Source organism: Ambystoma mexicanum, chromosome 4q, assembly GCF_040938575.1.
Source record: "Ambystoma mexicanum isolate Mex_15411 chromosome 4q, UKY_AmexF1_1, whole genome shotgun sequence".
Lineage (NCBI taxonomy): Eukaryota > Metazoa > Chordata > Amphibia > Caudata > Ambystomatidae > Ambystoma > Ambystoma mexicanum.
This window is the reverse complement of record NC_090928.1, coordinates 40,843,779-40,866,064: the sequence shown is the minus strand read 5'-3', so window position 1 is coordinate 40,866,064 and position 22,286 is coordinate 40,843,779. Positions and strand designations below refer to the sequence as shown.

The following is a 22,286-nucleotide window of genomic DNA, read 5'->3' as shown; positions in this document are numbered from 1 at the left end:
TCGAAAGCTGCGGTTAGATCTAATACTGCAACCTATAGGAATTTGCCAAAAATTCTGCTAATGCCCGAGGTGCAGTTAGACAATGCCAGGACACTTATTGATGTCCCCACCCCTTTTCTGAACCCGGATTGCAAAGGGGTTAGCAGATTCTTGCTCTCAACCCACTTTGTGAGATCTTTCAAGATTATTTTAGCAAATACCTTTGCTGAGGTATCAATTAGGTGAGATCTTTCAAGATTATTTTAGCAAATACCTTTGCTGAGGTATCAATTAGGGCTATTGGACGGTAGTTAGCTGGATCTGTTCTCGTCCCAGATTTGAAAATTGGGACTATAATAGCTTTGTTCCATGAGGCAGGACAATTTGCGCCAGCTGCAATGTGGGAAAATAGTCTAAACAAGATGTCAGCCCACAAAGGGGCATTGTCTTTAAAGAATTGGTTCGAAACCCTGTATGTACTACAGGCTCTGCAGTTGTTTAACTTCTGAATCACTATGTCTATATCTTCTCTATCAAAGTTAAAGGCCCAGGGAACACGTTCTAGAGGTTTAGTGCCCACCTGAACTTTTTCACCTATTCCAGAACTGAGTTTTTTAAAGAGGTACTCCAACCACGTTCTATCTGACACACAACATACTTCGAGAGCTGCTTGCTTAGAACCAGTGCCATTAAAAAATCTCCATATTGCACTAATGTCTTTGTCAACAAGTTTCTTAAATAGTTTCTGGTTTTCGTCAATGTAAAGCTGGAATTTATAGTTCCTCTGCCATTTGGAGTAGGCCGATCTTATCATTTTTTCCCCCTCTTTGAGGCCCTCTGATGAAATCTCAGAGAGGGTTAACATTTTTATCACCCTTCTTTTGGCCCTTTTCTTCTCATTGACAATGTCATCAAAGGGTTGTGTGTGTATAGCTATGAAAGTGTGGGATCGAACATTAATGTCCCATCCTGTTGTTCCTAGATTATCAATCAAATGATTAAAGACACTAGGGTAGGTAGTGGCATCTTTATCCGCTTCAGTAAGTCCGGCCCGCCAAGTTTTTAATCGGCTGTTGTCACTGGCCAAATTCCTACCTATCTTAATCTTAGGCCTAGCTCTGGTTATTGTTAAATTGACGGGCCCTGTCCTGTTCACTAGAGGAGAGATACCCAATGATATGGTTAGTGAAAACATTGAGTGATCACTGCAGGGTGTATTAATTATCTCTAAGGAACAAATACTATCATTATCTATATTAGACATAAATAGTTAATCGATATCATCGAACCAGCCCTAGTGTTATGCCAAGTAGGTGTTTTTGCCCAGCGACCATTAAAAAGTACGTTTGTTTCACCAAATCCCCATCTTGAAAACAGAGATGACCAGGCCCTAACGTGTGTATCTCTAGAGCCCTTACCACTAAGATGGAAAGCTGGTACAATCCTGGAGTTCAATTCAGCCCCAAGATCAACAACTTTGACAATGACTTCAAGTAGCAGTTGAAATCGACTCCTACCAGAACTGGTCCCAGAGGATACGTTTCCCCCCATTTTATGAGTAGATTGTCTAAGTCCTCTAATACCTCCCCAATTGGAGAGCAAATGGAGGTAAAATAGATGTTGATAATCATCAAATGTATTTTAGTTGGACTGGATTTATCAATTAGTTCTGCTGCCATTAAAGCCTCTGATTTACAACACCAGTTCTTGATCGATTCAATAATCCCTCCTTTTGGACGGCCTCTTTTCTCTTTCCTAGCCAATTTGTAATTAACCAATTGGCTGTCAATACCCAGCATTTCTAAGAGAGTCAGGTTTCTTGGAACATTATGATATCAAAGTCAACCCAAGAAGAAGAGTGATGGTAATGTAAAAATGAGTTATGTCCCTGAGTATTCCAGCATAAGATTAAAGTCCTAGGATCTGGGTCTGGCAGCTGGGATGGGTGTCAAGGTGTCTGCGAATCATCCCCAACCAGCGTCAGGTCGGGGTCTGTTGGGGATGATCATCCGCATTCCCATTTGAGCCCCCATAGGGCGTAGAATCCCAATGAGTTGTAGATCGACCAGTTCTGAATAATATTGCAGAAGAAGCATCATCCTTGAAAGAGGATGCCGCAGTGTTTGGGTGAGATGTAGATTTACAAGCTCTGAAAGTCTCATGAGTCCCTCTTTCTCATTGCAGTTAGCAGAAAAAGGAAGGATTGAATGAGTACGCCTACCTGGATCTGTTGAGAATTTCAAAATACGGGGGGCTCCATGCCGTCATCGATGAGGGAGGCAACATGGCCACTCCCAGCAACATCACTGAGACAGAGCCACCCTCACAGCGGCACCGTAACAAACCCAGGCTGAGGGCACACAGCTTGCCTTGCACATTGCTGAGCTACGTGGACGCTGCATGCTGCACGGCGCTCAGCTATGGCAAGCCCTCCCCTCCTGCCTCAGCCGCACCCTGGCACCACGCTGACCGGACACCATGTGAGTGTGACATTCTGTTATAGAGTTAGACGGAGGGAGTGCTGCAGTCATGGCCGTAATTTTAGGGGGGACAGGGGTGTTTGTCCCCCCCCCAACTTTCATGGCACACCATTTTGTCCACATTCATTTGGCTGGGGCACCTTTTCATCAAATGTCATGTCCCCCCCAACATTTTCAGCAAAGTTACTCCACTGGCCGCTGTTGCTGTGTGTCGGACATTTGTCGGGACGGGAGGGAATCTGAGGCTTCAGCTAGAGGTTTGGGACTTCACTGTGACTGAACGTCAAGGTAAGTAAGTTATTTTTAACTACTCTGTCTGCAGCCTTGTACTTAGTACTATGATGACGTGTACGTCGTCCGCGCAATGCGCATACTTTACTTTTATTTCTGTGAGGCTGCTGAGCATATGCTTGTTGTATGTCACACTTTGCAGCACACTTCACATCATGAATGAGAAGCATGCATCGCTTCTACTAGCGCATGCGCGGCGTGCTATGCTTTGCTTCGGGGAAAATGAAGTAAGTGAGCCATACCTCTCACTCCCCAGGACCCCAGCTCCACTTTGGGACAGGAGCCAGGACAGGAGTACCTGCACCAGAAGCAGCAAAGTAGCAGCACCGCCAGATCACCACCAAGCACATCGCTGAATCAATCAAATTCTCCCTCCCTTATCCCTACCTTTCCTTCTCTTATTCCTCTCTTCTTCCCCCATTCCCTCCCCCTTCTCTTCTCTCTCTCTTCTTCCTTTCTTCCCTACAAGGCCCTTCTGCTCCCTGCCTTTCAACCACACTTACCAACTTTAAAAAAAAAAAAATATTCATCGAGGTGGATGGCGACAATTCTCCATTGTATTTTTCCGGATTTTCAAATATCAATTGTAAAATGGGAGGGCTCTCGCTCTCTGTCATTCTCCGATACACACCAAGACTAACATAGCATGGTCAATTTTTTGGTTTGTGCGTTTTATTCAAAATCATACAAGTTCATTCAAACTTTGGCAAGCAACGCATAAGAATGTTCAATCATTCATCCCAACAAGACCTATTAGCACTGCAACCCATCGTCATCATCTGCGCCTCTTGGAATTTAGTCTTGAAAGGGGCTAAGTCATCGTTAATGTTTTTAAAAAGTCAGTCTCTGTGCACTTACTGTCAAAAACCATGTCCTTTTGTTTGTCACAATCCCCCATGGCACTGAAAACATGCCCTGATCTGACAAATGCTGGGGGGTGCTAAGAATTTCAACAGCAACTTGTGCCAGCTTAGGCCACACAGCTTTTGTTTCTTGCCAGTATTGAAGAGGTTCACCTTGTACGCATACACCATCTATCCTGCACATATGTGCCTACATATGTGGCTACAGTCTCTCAGGCACTTGGAGGACCATTCTCGTCCTGATGATGTGACGCACCAGCAAGGAGTTCAACATTTCAATGGTGGTTGATCATACAGATCTGTGAGTCAACCCAAAAGCACATCAGCCTTTTCTGACATGGGGTCGCCAGTTGCTCACCCTCTGCATCCTCTTGTACTATGCTCCAGTGCCCCATGTTGTACAAATGACTGCCAGGATTACACTCCGGAATGCTTTCTCATGACTCGCCCTCACACTTGTCTCCTTGATTGTCCAAAGTATCTTGCAGACAGGGTGAATCAAGTGCCACTGGCTTGCCAAGAGAGCAGCATCGCCTACTGCCTTGGCTTTCCAGGGTGCCATGCAGTTGTCAATTATGGCAAGGCGTTGCCCAAGGAGGCGCTCAACATATAGAGGGTGCTGTTCAAATGAGTAACTACCTCGAGCTTAATTTGATGGTGTGACTGACCGTGTGTGTCCTGGAAGTGGGACAATGCATTGCAAGCAGTGTAGGAGCGGCTAAAGTGTGTCCATATCTTGCTAGCACACTGCAGCATTCCATCAAGAATGGGTCTTTTGGGAACTGTGCCACAACTTGGCTAATCTCATGCATCAAACATGAAATGTGGATTTTCTCTACCTGGTTCAGGGCTAAAACTTTGCCAAAACTTTGCTGACATTGTCTGCGGTGACAAAGCTAACTTTAAAAGGGTGTGAACGAAGCCACTCTGCGATAATCGTTGTTTGTGAATATATGATGTCTTGTTTGACATCTGGTCAAAGCACTGTAAGCAGAGCATTGCATGTCAGCATTCTGTGTTGCGTTGGAAGATGTGCCAGCAGGGTCTGGTATGCTTGAGGACCCATTGTCACACCTGTGCAGTGTGCGGCTCAGAAAACAACATCCAGTGGGCTCTTACAGTGATGTAGTCAGAGTGGAGCAAATTTCTATGGGCGGGCATATGGCGGTGGGCGGGGCATACCTATGTTGGGCCGGAGCTTAGGGGGGCCCCCATTGGGAGGTCTTGCAGGGGCACCTCCACATTTTGTGTTACACCACTGGTTAAGCACAACTGGACTTTAGCTATAATTGTGTGCCTTCCACTTATTAGTGGACTGAGATGTTGGGTCATTGAGGAGAGCTCTTAAATGCTCCATGTAGGGTATAAAGGTGATCGGCGACAGCATGAGGCCTTGCTCATGGATCTGAATTCACCCATCTGGTATTTGTCCAATAGGACAGAGGCAAACCAGTTGAGTAAGGAGCATCCCATCTTCGAGGCCAGAAGTGTGACTACAGTTTCCTCAAAGGCTGCAAAAAGGTCAAGTAGGACCAGGAAACCTGAACCCCATTTTTTCCATTATATGGTGGCGCCATGAATAACCTCTGCGGTTGCTCTTGCTTTACAGCACCTGGGTGTGAACCCAGATTGATATTCCTATAATTGACTGTGTTCCCCTCTTCGGGCAATGGTATGGCTGTCATTTTCTCAATGGCCTTCCTGAGGAAGGGAAGGTTGGCGACTGGGAGGTAATTTATGAAGAAGTCCAGGTTGTTTTTTGCTCAAACTGTGGATATTAATCTTGTTTTGGGTGATGTGGTCCTTTGTGTAGCAATTGTAGCAATCCCATTGAAATTCTGTTTCTTGTCTCAAAGAATGGTGAGTCTGCTGTAAGGCAGCATTTGCAAAGAGGCTTTACAGTACTCCCCTTGACTGTTATCATTTTCCCAAAAATGTATAACATATACCTCACCAATATACCCCTGTACCGGCAACAGGTGCTTAGCAGTGGCTAAATAGCCGCATACAGAACCTGACACAAAACCGTTAATAAATAGGACCATTGGACAGTGATAACCTAATTGAAATTGGGGTTTCAAAGCTAGTGCTTGATCTGCAGGGATATGTTTAGAGTTACTAGACAACTGAAGACATTTCTCTTTGGAGTTGCTCCTTTTTTCATAGCACTCATCTCCAATAATGTCAGGCTAAAGATGCATTTCTCTTTAACTTTGTAAGATTTGCTTTGACGTCGAAGCCCTGTATTGAATTACCACAAGTAATAATGGCAATGTTACGGAAGAGATGAAAGGCGAGACATGAGAGCAGAGCTCCATAAGTATTAAAGAAAATATTGGAGGGGTCAGTCGCTTATGTTTATTTTCATCTTTGTTGTTGCAGTGTCAAGGGCTGATCGAAACAAGCAGAGATGAGCTTGCTCACCTTATCCGTCTCCACAAAGAGGAAAAGAATTGCCAAGCAAACTTGATCCCCAATTTATTGTTGTTGAACAAGATGGTACAGGTAAAGATGAAACAAGCAAGCTAGTAATTGGGATAAGACTTTTGTTTTGCTCGTTATTCTAAAACTGTGTTTTGTCTCTAACTAAGAGTTCCCTTTTTGTCTGTTGACTGTGTACACCACAAATGCCAGTGTTTTAAAAATAAATCATCCCCTGGGAGAAAAAGCTACCTTGGGAGTTTGCATTCTAGAAATGTAGTCACTCTGAGGATTTAGTCCTCAATGGATTTTCCTTTGCCAGAAAATAAATGTGTCCCTATTCAAATCTTCCATGATAGATTGCTCACTCCACTTTTCGTAACATCAAGAGTTATGTTAATTGGCTTTCTCAGAAATCTCTGTTTGAGAGGAACCGAACCGAGCCAGTGAAGTAGTAACAGTTGCTCTAATGTGTTGACAGGCCACAGCTACTAAACAAACACTAACCTGGATTGTCCTCTTTAACAGACTAAAGCATGCCTTTGAATGTACTAGTGCATGAAACACTCCTAACAGCACACACCTCCCCTCACCTAAAGGTCCCTCCCCTCATCCTTGCCACTTCAACTCCACCCAAATATACAATTTGTTTCTGCAAATGTACCCTCATAACCAAAGAAAAAACCTTGCTTCTGCCCTGCTCAGCTGCTCGATGGACTATCCTGCACACATGCCAGACAGGCCTAACTCTCCCTCTCTGAAATTCAACAGAACTTCTGTTGGTACTACTGAGAGGTGTGCCTTCAACAGCTTTCTAATTCCTATTGGACAAAACTTTTTCAACTTTTCTTGAGTCCACACTTTTACCACAATTCACTCTGTTGCCACATTGAACCTGTCACTGTTGCTAGGAATTCCCTGTCCTGATCTGTGGGCGTAGCAGCCCGCTAGGGAGGACCTTATTGATGTGCCTCCGGAGGGTTGATGAGGCTGGGGATCCTGCAGGCCACTACCTTCAGTTCAATGCAGTATTACCAGGGGTAAGACCAGGACATAAAACATCCTGGCAGGGACCACATACTCCAGAATACTATGCAGTTAGCATTGAGTGACATCCAAATGTCAGCCACAAAGACACACGGTTCACAAAATCAGAAGAACAAGTTCTTACCTTAAGAAAGCTGAGGCAGGACATGAGAGCGGAGGACTCCATGTGGAGAAATCACCCTAGCCTGGCCCAGGGCCAACCACGGAGAACCTTAGGACTGCGCACCTTGTAGGAAAGAAAACCAAGATGGCACCACATGTCAGGGACACCTTCAATGACTCGCGAGTCCTCATTTGTGACGAGGAAGATCTGCATTCCACTGACCCATACCAAGACTGCCCTAACAATGCATTAAGAGTAAAATTAAGCTTTCTCCGTATCAGAATGATAAACAGGGAGAATTAAAACAACCAGCCCGGTGCTATAATAAAATGGCAGGCTAGAGCATTAGGAATGAGAGCTCCGTAGGAAGTGCACGCATTACCCCAACCTTTATTGCTATAACGGTAGAACCTGAGAAGATTGATGAGCGCCTTGTTACCTGAAAGATATAGCACTAGCATTGGTGAAGGGCTGAAGGAGAAAGGTCGAGTGGACCATGGAAGTCTGCAAGCTCTTAAAAAAAGGTAACCCAGAAACGAAGTCTATATCTCAGACTGTTGATGGAATTGGAAGGCTCAGACCCACACGCTTTCCTGGGCATTCCCCCGAGATTGTCAAGGACTGGATCCTGGCCTGTGGCAGGAGGTGTCTGGGCATCTACATATTAGGACAGAGATGAGATTCTCATTTGGGTGATTACACGTTTATTAGAAGCCTTTCCACAGAGGGTAAGATCAACACACCTGTAGAAACTAGGGGAGGGAGGGGGGGCAGGCATTCGAAAACAAATGGGTTTTATGAGAACAGAGTCCAGGAAGGGCAAACACAAAAGGGGATGGAGTAACCCAGTTTTCCAGGAAAGCATCATCTTTCCCCTACACTTAATAAATATCTTTCCTCTTCCAGGTACCCATCTCTAAACATAAACGTTCCAAAACAGTGGCCAACCAAAGTCCAAAGCCTGTTGTTCAATGTCCTGCAAGCCCCAATCAAGAAATGCACAATTTCAAGGTTCTGGCCAACACAAAAGTTTAAATGCTGTACGTAGTATCTCCCTTAGGTGTTGCCAGCATATAGGACTCACAGTTCAGATCCAATCCTTGCGGTTCTTTAGAGTTATTCCTTCAGAACTTGGAATCTTCCTGTTTCTCTGGAGATCTCTCAGTAGACATGCCTGTTCTCTGGCTTCCTTCTTATTTTTCGAATGGTTTCTCTTCAGATCCAGGGCAGCTTGTACTTCTTCAAATCTTCTTCCGTTGTTGTGGAATGAGTATTTCTTCCCCTTCATTCAGGGCCCAAGTCAAGCCACTAATGTTGGTTTGCCTTCCTGTCACAGGTCAGATGTCATAGGGTCGCTGGTAGAAAACCCGTGGCCCTGGCTTTCCAATTCCCAAAATCTTAAGAGGGGCTGCTGCACCCTTCTAGTTAGCATGCCTCTTCCAGGGCTGCCAGGGATTAGCAGCTCTCCCCCGCTCCTTCCAGTCACTTAAGACTTGAACTGCCTTCCTCCAGACAGCAGCTCTTCCAGCACTCCTCTCTGCTGCAATTTCATGTGGTAATCTTGGCAGCCTCGGCACACACTTCTGCTTCCTCCGGGTCAAAAGAACTGAGTAAGCTTTTCCAGCTCCCTTTTTACTCATGAAGTTGTGGGGTATTTCCTAAGACTGCCTCTGATTGTTTCTTCCCACTAGGCTCTTGTATTCTTTCTTGGGATTGGCTGTTCCTCTCAGAAGTCTTACTTCCCTTCATAATGTCATTATTATTTGAAGTCAGTGATTGGTTAGTGGGGTGATTGTTTCTATTACGTTTTATTTGGAACTGTACGTTTTAATAAATGACGTTGGACGTCTTCTACGGATCTGCAGTATTCTCTGGTTTCCTGCAGTGAAGATTCCTGAGGGTAGGGGTCTTTGCACTTTATTTATTCTTCACACTTCTGCTTGGTTTACACCATAAAAGGGAGCACATCTGCTAGTCTTCCGCATTGTTGTCTTGTACGTGTCCACAGTTCTCTTTGGCGCAGAGCTCAGGGTTTGCAAGTACCAATGGCTTTCAGTCCGCAGACCTCTGCATCTTGCTGGTTGGGTAGGGTTGTTCTCTGCACTTGTGTCCCTCATTACATTACACAGATGGGGAGTGGGTCCAACTCACCACAGAGGGAATTACAATATTGGCTACCTGAAAAGGGCTTTGAAACCAGGTGGGAAATACCTATTTGAATGGGCAAGAGTCAAGGTCCAGGGAAGGACCAAAATAGAATCCTGAGTCAATCGTGTGGCAAAGCAGGTCCAGGAGGATCTACATTTGAAACCTGATACAAGGCAGGTCCAGCTGTGGCTCAGAGCTGATTCCTGATACAAGACTGGTTGAGGAAGGACAGTGTTGAACCCTGGTACAAGGAGAGTTCCAGGAGGACCATTTGCCAATTGTTTGAAAAGCACCTCGGGGTGGGGGGTGTTGGGGTCTTCTGTAACCTAAACAAAAGCAGAAAGGCTGAGAGGAGACTAGACTCTGAGTCAACCCCAGGAAGAGCCTTCAGTGAAGGCATACTTTTGGAATTCCTCTTTTGATATATTCGGAATGGACTAGGTTTATGAGTTTTGTGTTGACCTATCCTTAAAAGACTTGATGGGCAATTGTTTGGGGATATTATTTTTATAACAGGGTTCCTAACAAAGGTTTTTTTTAACTTTATAATTTGAAGAGGACACATTGGCAGGGAACACCTGGAAAGAGACCCAGTTTGTGTTGACCCATCTGTTACAAGGTCAGTAACCTGACCTTATCAAGATTGGGATGGAACCCCTCTCAGCCTGTGATGGAAGGCTTAATGAGGAGTAATTTAGTGTCAGTCCTTCCGCTGAGGGGCACTGTGGCAGTTGGGGGCCCTGGATCCTGCCCCTCCCAAGTGCCAGCTTAACAAAATGAAAATAATGTTTGCGTTTCTATCGCACTACTTACCAGAGTCCACCCTCTAAGCACGGCATTGGTTATCAAACCCATGCTCCTCTTTGTTCCAAGGCAAGCACGCTGCCCCTGAGCTGAGCCAAATGCATTTGCATCATATCATACCTCTTATGAAAAATGCTTTTCTCTTGTTCGCAGATCCAACATGCAAGACCTGATTAATGAGAGAAGGCATGAGAGAAAGAACAATCACCCAGCGTTCCATACTAACAATGTCCCAGTGCAAGAAGCTTGGTCCGGGCAGAGAGAGAAGCCCTTCAATGTTCCACGCCATCCATGCCCTTGTGCCGGTAACCAGCAAAAGGGTAGAGATGCTGGGAAGATCCTTTAGTGTCTGGGCAGTTGGGAAAAAGGCTGCACAACGCTTCCCAGCATAGGTAACCACAACCACCAGGCTGGGGCTAACTCCCTAGACCACAAGGCGCTGAAACTAGACCCACACCCAGATTGTACTCAACTAGGGTGAGCCAGGACCAAGGCACCCTAACACTAACTTGGACATTGCATGCCCCGATCCACCATCAATCTTCATCGGTTGCTCTGCGCAGGAAAAGGATGTGTGCTTACCAGGTATTTAAATATTGTGCTGTATGGAACACCTCATGGGAGGGGAAGAAAGAGCCAGATTGCCCAGGGCCAGACAGGCCAAAGTCTGATAACCAACCAGAAGACAGGCAGGAGACACCCCAGGACGTGGGAATTTGTGGGTTGAAGTCATCATGAAGCAGACACAGACAACAGGTTTAAGCTTCGTACACAAAGTTTTATTAACTTGAAATGCAGGGTTGGATAAGGCCTATCTTGCCCTTTGGTAGCTAAGGTGGGATTTCTTAGGATATCGTCATTTTTCACTAGTTTACATAGGCGGTTCAGTTCCTTGACTTGAAAAACACATAAGGGGTTGTTGTAAAACACAAAAATAGGTGCTTTCCGTGGCTTTTTCATACAGGGCTGTACTCTGTCTGGGCGCAGTTGTCGTACCACACGGTCCACCCATTACAGGTCATGCAACCGATACCCCTTCTTCGCTGCTTTTTCATCAAAACTATGCCCCTGCTTCAACGTGACAGTGATGCTTGATTCATTCACCTGTGTCACACTCTCCTGACACTGTGTTGTGGCTTGTTTGGCCACTATGCATTTGTCACACTTTCTTGCACTCGCCTGGCTGCTGCCGATACCTGGCTTCTCATACAATATACAGTTCCTTTAATGCCGTTGGCTGCTGCCAATACTTGTGTTCTCATGTAATATACAATTCTTTGTATCGGGCAGATTGCCAGTCTTTCGTTCACTTTGCTCAATGTTCAAGAATGCTCAGAAACTTGCATCGGCTCTGTTCGGCATTCAGTGCTTATAGTTGCTCTCACTTCTTTCAGTATTCAAAAGTACTTATATTTGCTTTAATTTCATTGTAAAACAATGTGTATCGCCTGCTTTTTATATGATATGATATGATAGTTTATTTATATAGCGCCTATACACAATGTGTTTCAAAGCGCTTCACGGCAAGGGAGGGAACAAAGGAAAATACAAAAACATTCTTACAGGCCATGAACAACAAGAATGTGAAATTAACTATCGTACTCGGCCTGACGACATTTCAGATAGTGCAAGTGTTAAAACACAGATAAGAAGGAAATCGTAACAGACAGGTGACTACCGTAGTAGGCCTGCCGACATTTCTGGTAGAGCCGGAGAATTACAAAATGTGAGGGAGAGGAGAGGAAAAAGGAGGGAAAGGAACAAAACAAGAGACTATCGTACTAGGCCTGACGACATTTCAGTTAGTGCTGGTTGGGTAGGGGGAGCCGGCCACCCCCGGTGTTCCATCATCAGTGAGGTGAAGCTGTGCCTGTCTAAGAACAGTGTGCAAGGGGTCCACGTCCTTTTATCAATACACAAACATATCAGCCTCAGCTGTGTACTGGGACGAAGACGAGGACAACGACATTTCAGTTAGTGCTGGTTGGGTAGGGGGAGCCGGCCACCCCCGGTGTTCCACTTCTTGGTTCATCACCGGTTGGATCTTATGCGAGGTCCTCGGCCGCCACAGGTTCTTTCCTTCCCACACGTACCTTGCGCTTTCTCCCAGCAGCTTCTCGTGCTCTGCTCACCCAGCGATGCTCCGCCTACAGCTCTGGATTCTTCCGATTGCTTCGCTCTGTCATGCCGGTCTCCCTCTTGCGGTCTGCTCCCGGCTTCCAGCGCCCTTCAGCTTTGCTTCCTGCTGCATAAACTCTGCATCCTTTAAAGGGTCTTGAGCGCTCTGCTTGCCACACAGCTGATCCGGAGAGGTCTGCCTGCACGTAGAAGTCGATATCACTGCTTCCACAGCTGACTCTATTTCCAAAAGGATGTCCGTTTTTAAAGTTCCCGCCACTCTGATGAGTCCAGGAAAGACTTGACCGCTCACCATTAGAACTGTAGTTCTGCCTTACTCATGCTGTCCTCGTCTTCGTCCCAGTACACAGCTGAGGCTGATATGTTTGTGTATTGATAAAAGGACGTGGACCCCTTGCACACTGTTCTTAGACAGGCACAGCTTCACCTCACTGATGATGCCCAACAAGGCTGAAACACGTGTATGGGGTTGCCAATTGGTCCCTCCATGGCTTAGCTTGAGGGCTCTAATCAAAACTCATATGGGTAAGCGACCACCGTTTAAGTGCAAGGAATGGCCGCATGTTTGCATAATGGATCTCTATGAAGGACACACTCCGATACCGTTCGAGAAAGCTCACATTTTTTTGTGCCTGGTATTTAATGAGTGTCTAGCACATCGTGCACTGATTTCCCTGGTAGACTATAATATTGCTGAGGCTACGCACAATTGACAGCAATCGGCTTGTGAGTCTGAGTTGGTTCAGGATCCCTACGCCTTTCCCAAAATTAAGACCTTTCACTTTTTGTGCAATCCAATCAATCTAGGTAGAAGCTCTGTATTGGCTGCCAAGTGATCTAAGGACCTGGGGATCCAACTGGATTGTGGAGACATATATTAATTATCAAGGAAGTATAGAGCAATCTTGGCAACAGAGAAACTCAATTTGAATTGATACAATGTTATTATACCCCAGTCAAGATGCATGCAATGCAATTGCTAAGCGCTCCATGGTGCTGGAGGGGGTGTGGGCAACTTGGGACGGTAGGGCACCTGCTATGCACTAGGATCCAACGATTCTGGGGGACAGTGTTCACTGAGATCACCCATATCACAGGTGCTACTCCGACTCTCACACCTGCATCTATGCTGTTTGGGCTGAGGTGGTGGGAGAGTGGCAAGATAATACTGTATGCAGAAACGTATACTCATCAAGCTATTTACAACACGGGAAGCTATCTTGGTTAGATGGAAAATGGCTGAACCACCAAATTGCGATATGTGGGAGGGCCTAGTTGCAAGTATGTGCTCATTTGAGAGGCAATCTTATAGAAATCGCTATGGGTCTCCCAGATGTGATGGAATGTGGGATTTGTTTGAACACTACATTTAATGCTCAATGTTTGACACTTTGGTAAGACTGCTTGGAGGATGCTGGTGCTTGACATCTTTTGGCATTGGCTTCGGGGTGAGTGTGAGATTAATGGGGTGTTCGGGTCATGGACGGGAGGAGATGCGTTGTTCATTTTGGGATCGGTGTTCCCGTAGTTCGCATCTTACATTTGGATGTTTCTGAGGGTGATGGAAATGAGGAAGCCCAAACATGGGAGTGATGTCCAGCCGAGGTCTATGATGTTTAATTGACCCACGCAATATTGCCCTAGACATGTTATTATTATGGCTTATATTATTTTCGTTTTTGTTTCTTTTATTGGATGTTTGAGGTGGGGGACTAACGTTGTTACAAGATGCGTGCATGAATGTTAATGCTTTACTACATGCCTTGGCCATGCACTTGATGAGTTTTGATGGATTTGTGTTTTTGTTCTTTATTACAATAGAAAAGGTTTACATGTAAAAACATTATACCCCAAGTTCCGCTCTGTTTCCTCTCCACCCATTACCCTGATAACACTCAGAAACCCCTGGCAGCCCCCCTTGACCTCCAAATAAATTGCCTATAATTATTCCTTTTCTCCTGCCCAAACCCATCCCCATGTCCTATACCACAGACCTTGCTATAACAGATCAACCACCTTAAAAACACCCCTCCTCCTGCCTGTTGTCCGACTTCCCCCGACTTGCTTCTAACACACACACACACACACACACACACACACACATATATACACACACATACACACATACACACATACTCTCTCTCTCTTTCTCTCTCTCTCTCTCTGAGAAACCTAAATTGTGCATTTTCGTTTCTTTTGTAGTGTCTGAAACAAGACCTCAAGGATCTGTGCTTGATGGCTAAAGTGCATGCGCGTGAGTTTCAGCATCAGTGCAAGTGCTGCTGGACTGAACTACTGGCTCCCATCCAGAGAATGCAACTGCAGAATAAGGCCATGCAAGGTAGGCCTGCCACATCTTGCACAGAACTCCTCAGATGTATTTAGTTGCTGCATTTAAGCAAATCATTTTTAGGATTTTCTTTTTCTGCAATAGGTAGATTTGACTACATTGTATTTTGCTTTACATGTTGTGTCTTATGTCCATGTGTCCCTTACATTAAAGCTTGTATCCAACTCTGATGCCACTTCAAGTGCTTCTAATCAGGAAATACAGGAATCTAGCAGAATATTATTAGAGCGTGAGGGAAGTGATTGAAATTATCAATAAATAGAACATGTTGGCTGTGCTAATGTTACTTTAAGTATGCTTAACTCAGTGAGTTTGTTTACTTCTTTGAATACATTTCCCCACCAGTTGTTTGAAGGGGTGACCCATGATTGAAATGAATCATGGCCTCCATCCAATCAATGAATTTGCGGTGGGTGGGTCTTTTTGTTTCCAGTGTTTTGCTTTCACCAACCATGCAGATATCAATATTGTCATCCAAGCACGCTTCTAAGATTAATTGGCTCTCCGGACCTAGGAGCCCACATAGGTTTTCACCCAAGGATAGAATATGTAATTCTGGTATCATATTAGTTATATGCCCTTTAAAGTCTTCCTAGAAATATTTTGTCTTAGAGCAACCCCACCACACATGCTTCCAGTCCCCTACACCCACACCCCCCACACCCCCTCCAGCATTCTTATGAAACCGTATTATACATTTTGAGTAATCTGCTGGGAGTGTAGTGCCATTGTATCATCATCTTATACCATGCCTCCCAAAATTGGATTGACCTGGTTAGCTTTGGAATGGTACTACACAAATCTTCCCAACACTTGCATTGGATTTCTTCTCCTATAGTTCCCTCCCCTGCTGCTTGATATTATAATGATAATAATAATAATAATAATAATAATAATAATAATAATAATATGGCCAAATTATATATTCTGAGCTTTCCTGAAGGAGCTGGTATAAATTAGAGGTTAGTTGTTTGTCTCCTTAGTTTGTGGTTATATATGTTTCGAATTTCATCAATTTTCTGGTCGCAATGTTGCCTATCTCTGGCTGTATCAGCCAGTGCCTCAGCGAGATGTATTCATATCTGTCTGTTTCCTTTCACTCTATGTGAGTCTTGCTATCTTCAAACATTGACACATCTTCCTCCCAAACCATATCTCCTATCTTCAAGCAACCTTGTTTCCGCCATTGGGTAAATTTGCCCTTTTCCATCCCCATGGAGAAGCTGGGATTCCTGAACACGGGGGTGAATGGGGAGGGGCAAGACAACTGAAAACATTTCTTTAGACACATATCCCAAATATCGAACATCGTTCGGAGCATCACACTACGTCTAGCAGTCTGGGTCCTGTCCTTCCCTGGTAACCATAATAAACCGGCTAGTGGGCATCCCGCTACTGCTCTATCCATTAAAAACCAGACCTTTGCCTTCTTTTTCGAAAAGCATTGCTGCACTACTCTCAGCTGAGCTGCCTCATAATATTTATTTAAATTTGGAAGACCCAGCCCGCCTCTTTGCCTTTGTGTCATGAGTAAGTCTAGTGCTACACTGGGGCGTTTATTTTGCCATATGAATTTGGTTATCATTGTGTTCATTATTTTTTTAAAAATCTGTGGGACGGTGATCGGAAGAGTTTGGAACTTATATAGAAGTCTGGGAGTGTCACCATTTTAACTGTTGTTATTCAGCCTAACCATGGGATCCGAAGGGGAGTCCATCTCGCGAAATCCCCATGAGCTTCCTTTATTAAATTAGGGTAATTAGTCTTGTATAAGGTAGATATTTCTACTGGTTAATTTTACTACCATGTAAGCGATGCTGGCCCCAGCGAGTCGAAAGGGAGAATACCTACGCAGAACAGAGGCTTGTTCCTTTGTTATTCGTATTTTGAGCATTTCTGATTTAGCCATATTTATTTTAAGGGCGATAACTTTTCTTGCTCCCCCAGTGCAGGGATCGAGGTTTCCGGTTCCACCAGTGTCATCAGCAAATCATCTGCCTAATGCTGCCATCTTGTGTGTTTCCTCTCTGTACGGTACTCCTTTTATATTTTGATCTGATATGAGTGAAGCCAACAGTGGTTTTAAATAGATTGCATTTAGGTGGGGAGATAGGGACAACCCTGTCTTGTACCTCGCTCTATCTATATTGTGTTGGACAGTTGCCTGTTAATTGATATCTGTACCAAGGGATTTTTATAGTTGGATTCTACCATCCGAACAAAGTTTGGTCCAAACCACATGTGTTTCATTACCAAAAAGAAATATGGCCATTCTACCCTATCAAAGGCCTTTTTGGCCTCAAGGGATATCAGCGTTCCAGGGATCTGTTTTCTTTCTAGCTTCTCTATAAGATGTATGACCTTCCTTGTGTTATCCCAAGTCTGTCTCCCAGTATTAAAACCTGATTGGTCTAGTCCTATGACGCCTTGTAGTACTCCCTTTAGTCTGCCTGCCAGGATCCCTGTGTAGATTTTTGCATCAATATTTAGCAGTGCGATAGGCCGATATGAGCTTCAGCTTGTTAGATCTTTATTTGGTGTCCCAAATAGAACCACTTATGCCTCTGACATGGAGTCGGTTATTCTCACCTCTTGAAGACATTAGTTAAATAATCTTGTTAGAAAGGGTGTAAGGTCTTTGCGTAGCATTTTGTAAAAAGTCTGCTGAATATCCCTCCGGACCGGGCACTTTATTGTCAGGGAGACGCCTTATTGTCTTATCTACCTTCTCTTCCGTTATTTCCCTTTCTAGAAAGTCACTGGGCCTCATTACGAGTCTGCCGGTCTGGAAACAAGGGTGGCGTTAAATCCGCCGCCACCGTTGTTTCCGGACTGGCTGATTCAGAGTTCTGCAGGCGGGAGGTGTCACTCCCACCAGGTCTGACCTGACGGGAGTAGAGCCCCCCGCCAGCAGGCGGAAATGGAAACGCCGGCTCCGTCATAGACAGAACCGGTGTTTCCATTGTCCCCATCCCCATGGAGTCCTATAGGACTTCATGGAATGAGGAATTACGGAATTCCGCCTCTGGAATTACCGGGTCACCGGGGTTGTAATGCCCTAATGATTCTGGCAATCACGGAGACAGAATGGTAATTTGGGTCTGCCGGCTGCCTGCTGGTTTTTCCAGCACGGCTACCGCCGGACTCGTAATGAGGCCCACTGTCTTCCTGGGTCACCTTAGGGATCTGCACCTTGTCTAGGTAATTCTGTATCAGTTGCTGGTCAGGTCGCTCTGAGGAGTAGAACTGTTTATAATAGGCAGAAATTAGTTCATAATGTCCTCAGTGACTGTTGACATCCATCTGTTACGGGCTCGTCCTGCTCCCCCCGATACCAGTGCTCCCTCCAACTCCCCCATGCCACCTCAGGCACAGCAGGCACTCAGACACAAATAATACACAGGAGACAAGAAGTGGGGTGAAAAGCGCAGTAATGCAAACACACACCAGTGCATAGGAGGGCTGCATTCTGCTCTGCCCCTCCTAGCCCTGGCTCATCCTTATGTACCATGGAGTAGCTAGATCTATTCTCCACCCATTAACAGCACATATCATAATGAACAGGTCATTTAGCCGAACAGGGAGAAGAAAGTACATTCTGCAACTGCAGGCTGTTTCTGCGAGGCAGGCTCTGGCAGCCTTGGGATTTCAGCCAGCAGCGTCATCAATGTGTACTTCTCAGTAGGGGCTGTTCATGCCTGCGTCTGAGGCCTCACAGCATTCCGCAGCTCAGCTGTGCTGTGCTCTGCGACATCGCATGGCATGGATGTTAAGCTGTTAGGCCAGTTTCCTACGCAAATCTGTAGGCCAGTCCATTTGTATTTGATGAATCTCAAAGAAACCAAAAGAAAGTGCAGAAATGTGACATGTGCCCAGTTTTTTTCCTCTCTTCTCATTTTATCTATGAATCGCTGACCAAAGCCTTGCACTACTTCTACATAACACACACTGCAATAAAACAATTCTAATACATACACAGTCAATAGGAAGCACAAAATAAAAACTATCATGAAACCAAGGCAAAGTGGTTAATTCCTGCATTCCTCTGCATAAACACTGCCCCACTTATTAGCATCATCCATAATCTAAGGTGCATCTAAAACAACAAAAACAGTCATAACTACATGTCCCTCCCTTTCTAGCTCTAAGCATCCCTGTCACTTTAACATCCAGCAACACCTCCTTCATGTGTCTGTCATGTTTGGTTACACTGTCCAAGTCAAAGTCAATGTTTCTCTTAGTTTCCAGTATATAGTAAGCCCCTAGTACCTTCGTGTCCCTGGGTGCACCCGCAGTCAGTGTCAGCAGCAACTTGTCAGTGCCTGTCATATTTTTCCCAAAAAGCATCTTGCATAGTGAATGGTTGCTGACCGCTCTCTCAGTAGTCTATGGAGAACAAATGACAGCCATTCTTCCCACTGTGTGCTTTTCACATCCATCTGCTTGAACTGCTCCTTCTTTGGCTCTTCTATCTGTGTTTTCTTCCAATGAGCACCACACATGTCCACGTGCTCCTGCCAGCCTTCTTTTGCTGTGGGCCACCAGGCCATCTCTGTCAGGCACTGAAATGCATTGTCTTGCTCTTTTTCTGCATTGATATATTACATAATTTGTTCATCTACCCTTTTCCAAATGACTGGCAACCGCTCACATTTCCTTTGATCCTCCTTCTTGCTATGTAGGATAATCTTCATCACTTCAAGCTGTGGGCCCTCTTCTACATGCCAATCCTTTTCTTCTATGGATGGATTAGCTGTGACTGTAGGTCACTGACAGGTGTCACAGGCCACTCTTGCTCAGATGCAGTTATCTTTTTTCTTCCAAAAGCCAACACCACTAATTGGAATTCAGCATACTGTGCTCATACTCTGTATATTATGTGACAGAATTTTGAATGCCATTGACTCTACGTCTATTTGTTCTCTTTTGGACCCTTTGGGTTCGCTTCTCCTGCTGTCTCCATGACAATGGGCACTACGTTCACCTGTTCCCTATGCCCCCAACTCCATCCCACTACCCCCCAAACTCAACCCCTCCCACCCTTCCCAATCCGGGTCTAGGCACGGTATCCAATGATACATCCCAAAGAACTTGGGAACCGGCCAACATTCTAACCCCAGACAACTAAGGTTCTAGTAACCTTCTTTGGATTCCAAGTGGTGCCTTGATAGCTACCCCACCCAGCCATTATTAACCTGCTGATCTCCTCTTCTCTCCCCCCTCCCTGCTTCCGTTCGTGATCCCCCCCCATTTCAAGGTAGTCCAAGCCGCTTTCCCCCTGGATCCTTGCATCTTTATTCCTCATCGGTCTTCGTCCTTTCTCCGTTTCAAAAGGGGACATTTTAGTTTTTCTCCTCTTCTCCCTCATGTGGTAGACCAGTCCCAAGTTTTGTTCCTCTGTCAGGAGGCCCCTTGCCTATTCTCATTAGAATCTGCCTCTGCCTCCTCCATTCCCAAGATTGCGAGGCCTTTGGTGCATGTAGTGGCCCGATTTCGCTTCCCGTCCCAAGAAAAGAGTAAGCCATAGGGAAACGTCCATTTGTATGGGATATTCTTATCTATAAGTGCCTTCATCACTGGGCCCATTGCTCTCCTTTTCTGTAGTGTGATTGCAGCTAGGTCCTGGAACAATTGAACTTGTGATCCATTTATTATAATAGTCATCTGTCCCTTAGCTGTACAGAGAATTATTTCTTTCTCTTCATAAGATGCCAGTACTACCAGTAATACAAACAATAGGGGTACCCCCTGGGGCTAATGTGGATTAGGGGTAGAAAATACTGATTAACTTACAAAGAGGAAATCCACATTTGGAAAAATTTAATTTCATTGTTATTTTTAGATAAATTTAAGGAGAAGGAAGTTTTTTGTGCTCAAGGAGTCACTAAGGGAACAGCACAGCAAGAGTAAACTACAATTGAATCAGTGTTTATTGTTAATACAAATAATTAAAAAAGGAGAACCAAAGAACAAAATCATACATCAAAATTTTTTAAGGGCACATATATAATTGAAACATACATGTATATTAGACTGATTCTAAATAAAACAATAGAAATGAATAGAACCAGTAAAAGAAAAAACGCATTAAAAAACTGAATTTATAGAACAATTAATTCTCAAGTAGAAGAAACAAAACAATAAAGTAATCATGGCAATCATCTAACAAAGTTGTCGGATTTGCATAGTGGAACTATTCCTACTATTAAGAGCAAAGATCAGGGTATTATTTTATGTTAATCCTGATAAAGTATAGACATATATTCTAGTCTACGGACATGTTCAATTTATGGACTTGTCTATTGATCTGCCGTGTGATGATTATAAATCTAATTGAAATTACACAGTGCTGCACTGAAAATACTGTTGAAACAAATCCAAAGTTGGACGGGTGTGCACTGGCAACATGTTTCGGCTTTGCCAAACTTGGCAGCATCAATATACAGCCTTCCTCAGGGCGAAGGAACTTCTTGTCCCTATATAGGAGGGAGGCAGAAAGGAGATAAATATGTCTATCAGTGTTGTGTGTAGAATACCGACACTCTGCTATTTTTTTTAAAGAAACCAAATCCTAAACCAATTAGACTGCTAGAGATTAAAAACTCAAAAGAGCGTCCACTGAATACTCAGCCTATTGTTTAGGCAGGGATAAGTGGGACGTGCAACCTCTTTTTCGTACGTACAGAGTCGCATGTAGTGATCAGACCGGGGAACACTCTCAAGAAAACTTCTGCATCGCAGGAGAAAAAGGTAGCTGTAAAGAAGTTATTTTATGAAGAGCTGTGTGAGTGGTACTGTTGGTGATTGGTTCATCAGCACAGAAAGGGAGGGAGAGGGGTGAAGCTAAATCATTACCAGTTCAGGTGTCCACATTCGGATGACCTGTAGGATGGGAATCCTTGAGTGGTGGGGCAAAGCTCGGGGCCTAATGGTCTCGGGCCCAGGGGCATTGCATTGTTCGTCATGTGTGGAACTGAAATAGACAGAGATACCCTAGTTAAAAATGGGGTCCGTGTTGGCCGTACACCTGTGCCTGACTATGGGTGAGATACCTCGATGCCCAGACAGGATCGCATTTAATGATGAAGTATGCGCAAACAAACTTCAAAGATAGTCATGTCAGCGGAAGTGAGATGGCAGTGACTAAGGTGTCATGCACCGGTCAAGACCACATTTGATTGGGATGTATTCCGTGTGTGATACATGCTGAGTGCCAGGCTGATGCTGGCATGCAGTGGGGGGGGGGGGTGTAAGTTTGTGAGACATGCATGGACTGCTGGGCACAGGGCCACCTACCTTATAGTTTGTGGTTCCCCTGTTTTTTCCGATGGGAACCGGCCAACATTCTAACCCTGGACAACTAAGGTTCTATTAACCTTCTTTGGCATCCAAGTGGTGCCTTGATAGCTTCCGTTCGTGATCCCTCCCCCCCTTTCAAAGTAGTCCAAGATGCTTTCCCCCTTGATCCTTGCATCTTTACTCCTCATCGGTCTTCGTCTTCTCTCTGTTTAACAGAGGACATTTTAGTTTGTCTCCTCTTCTTCCTTATGTGGTAGACCAGTCCCAAGTTATGTTCCTCTGTCGGGAGGCCCCTTGCCTATTCTCATTAGAATCCGCCTCTGCCTCCTCCATTCCCAGGATTGCGAGGCCTTCGGTGGTTG

At 44.9% G+C, this 22,286-nt stretch overlaps 1 protein-coding gene across 3 annotated transcripts in view; it reads left to right on the top strand.

The window, feature by feature from the left end:
- Positions 1-22,286, top strand: part of KIF25 (kinesin family member 25) — a 1,016,252-nt gene that overhangs the window by 149,186 nt on the left and 844,780 nt on the right. For all 3 annotated transcript variants that reach the window (XM_069607411.1, XM_069607412.1, XM_069607410.1), the window contains 2 exons: positions 5,996-6,118; positions 14,478-14,616. In XM_069607411.1, coding sequence (XP_069463512.1) covers positions 5,996-6,118; positions 14,478-14,616 — 262 coding nt within the window. The remainder of the gene's footprint in view (positions 1-5,995; positions 6,119-14,477; positions 14,617-22,286) is intronic.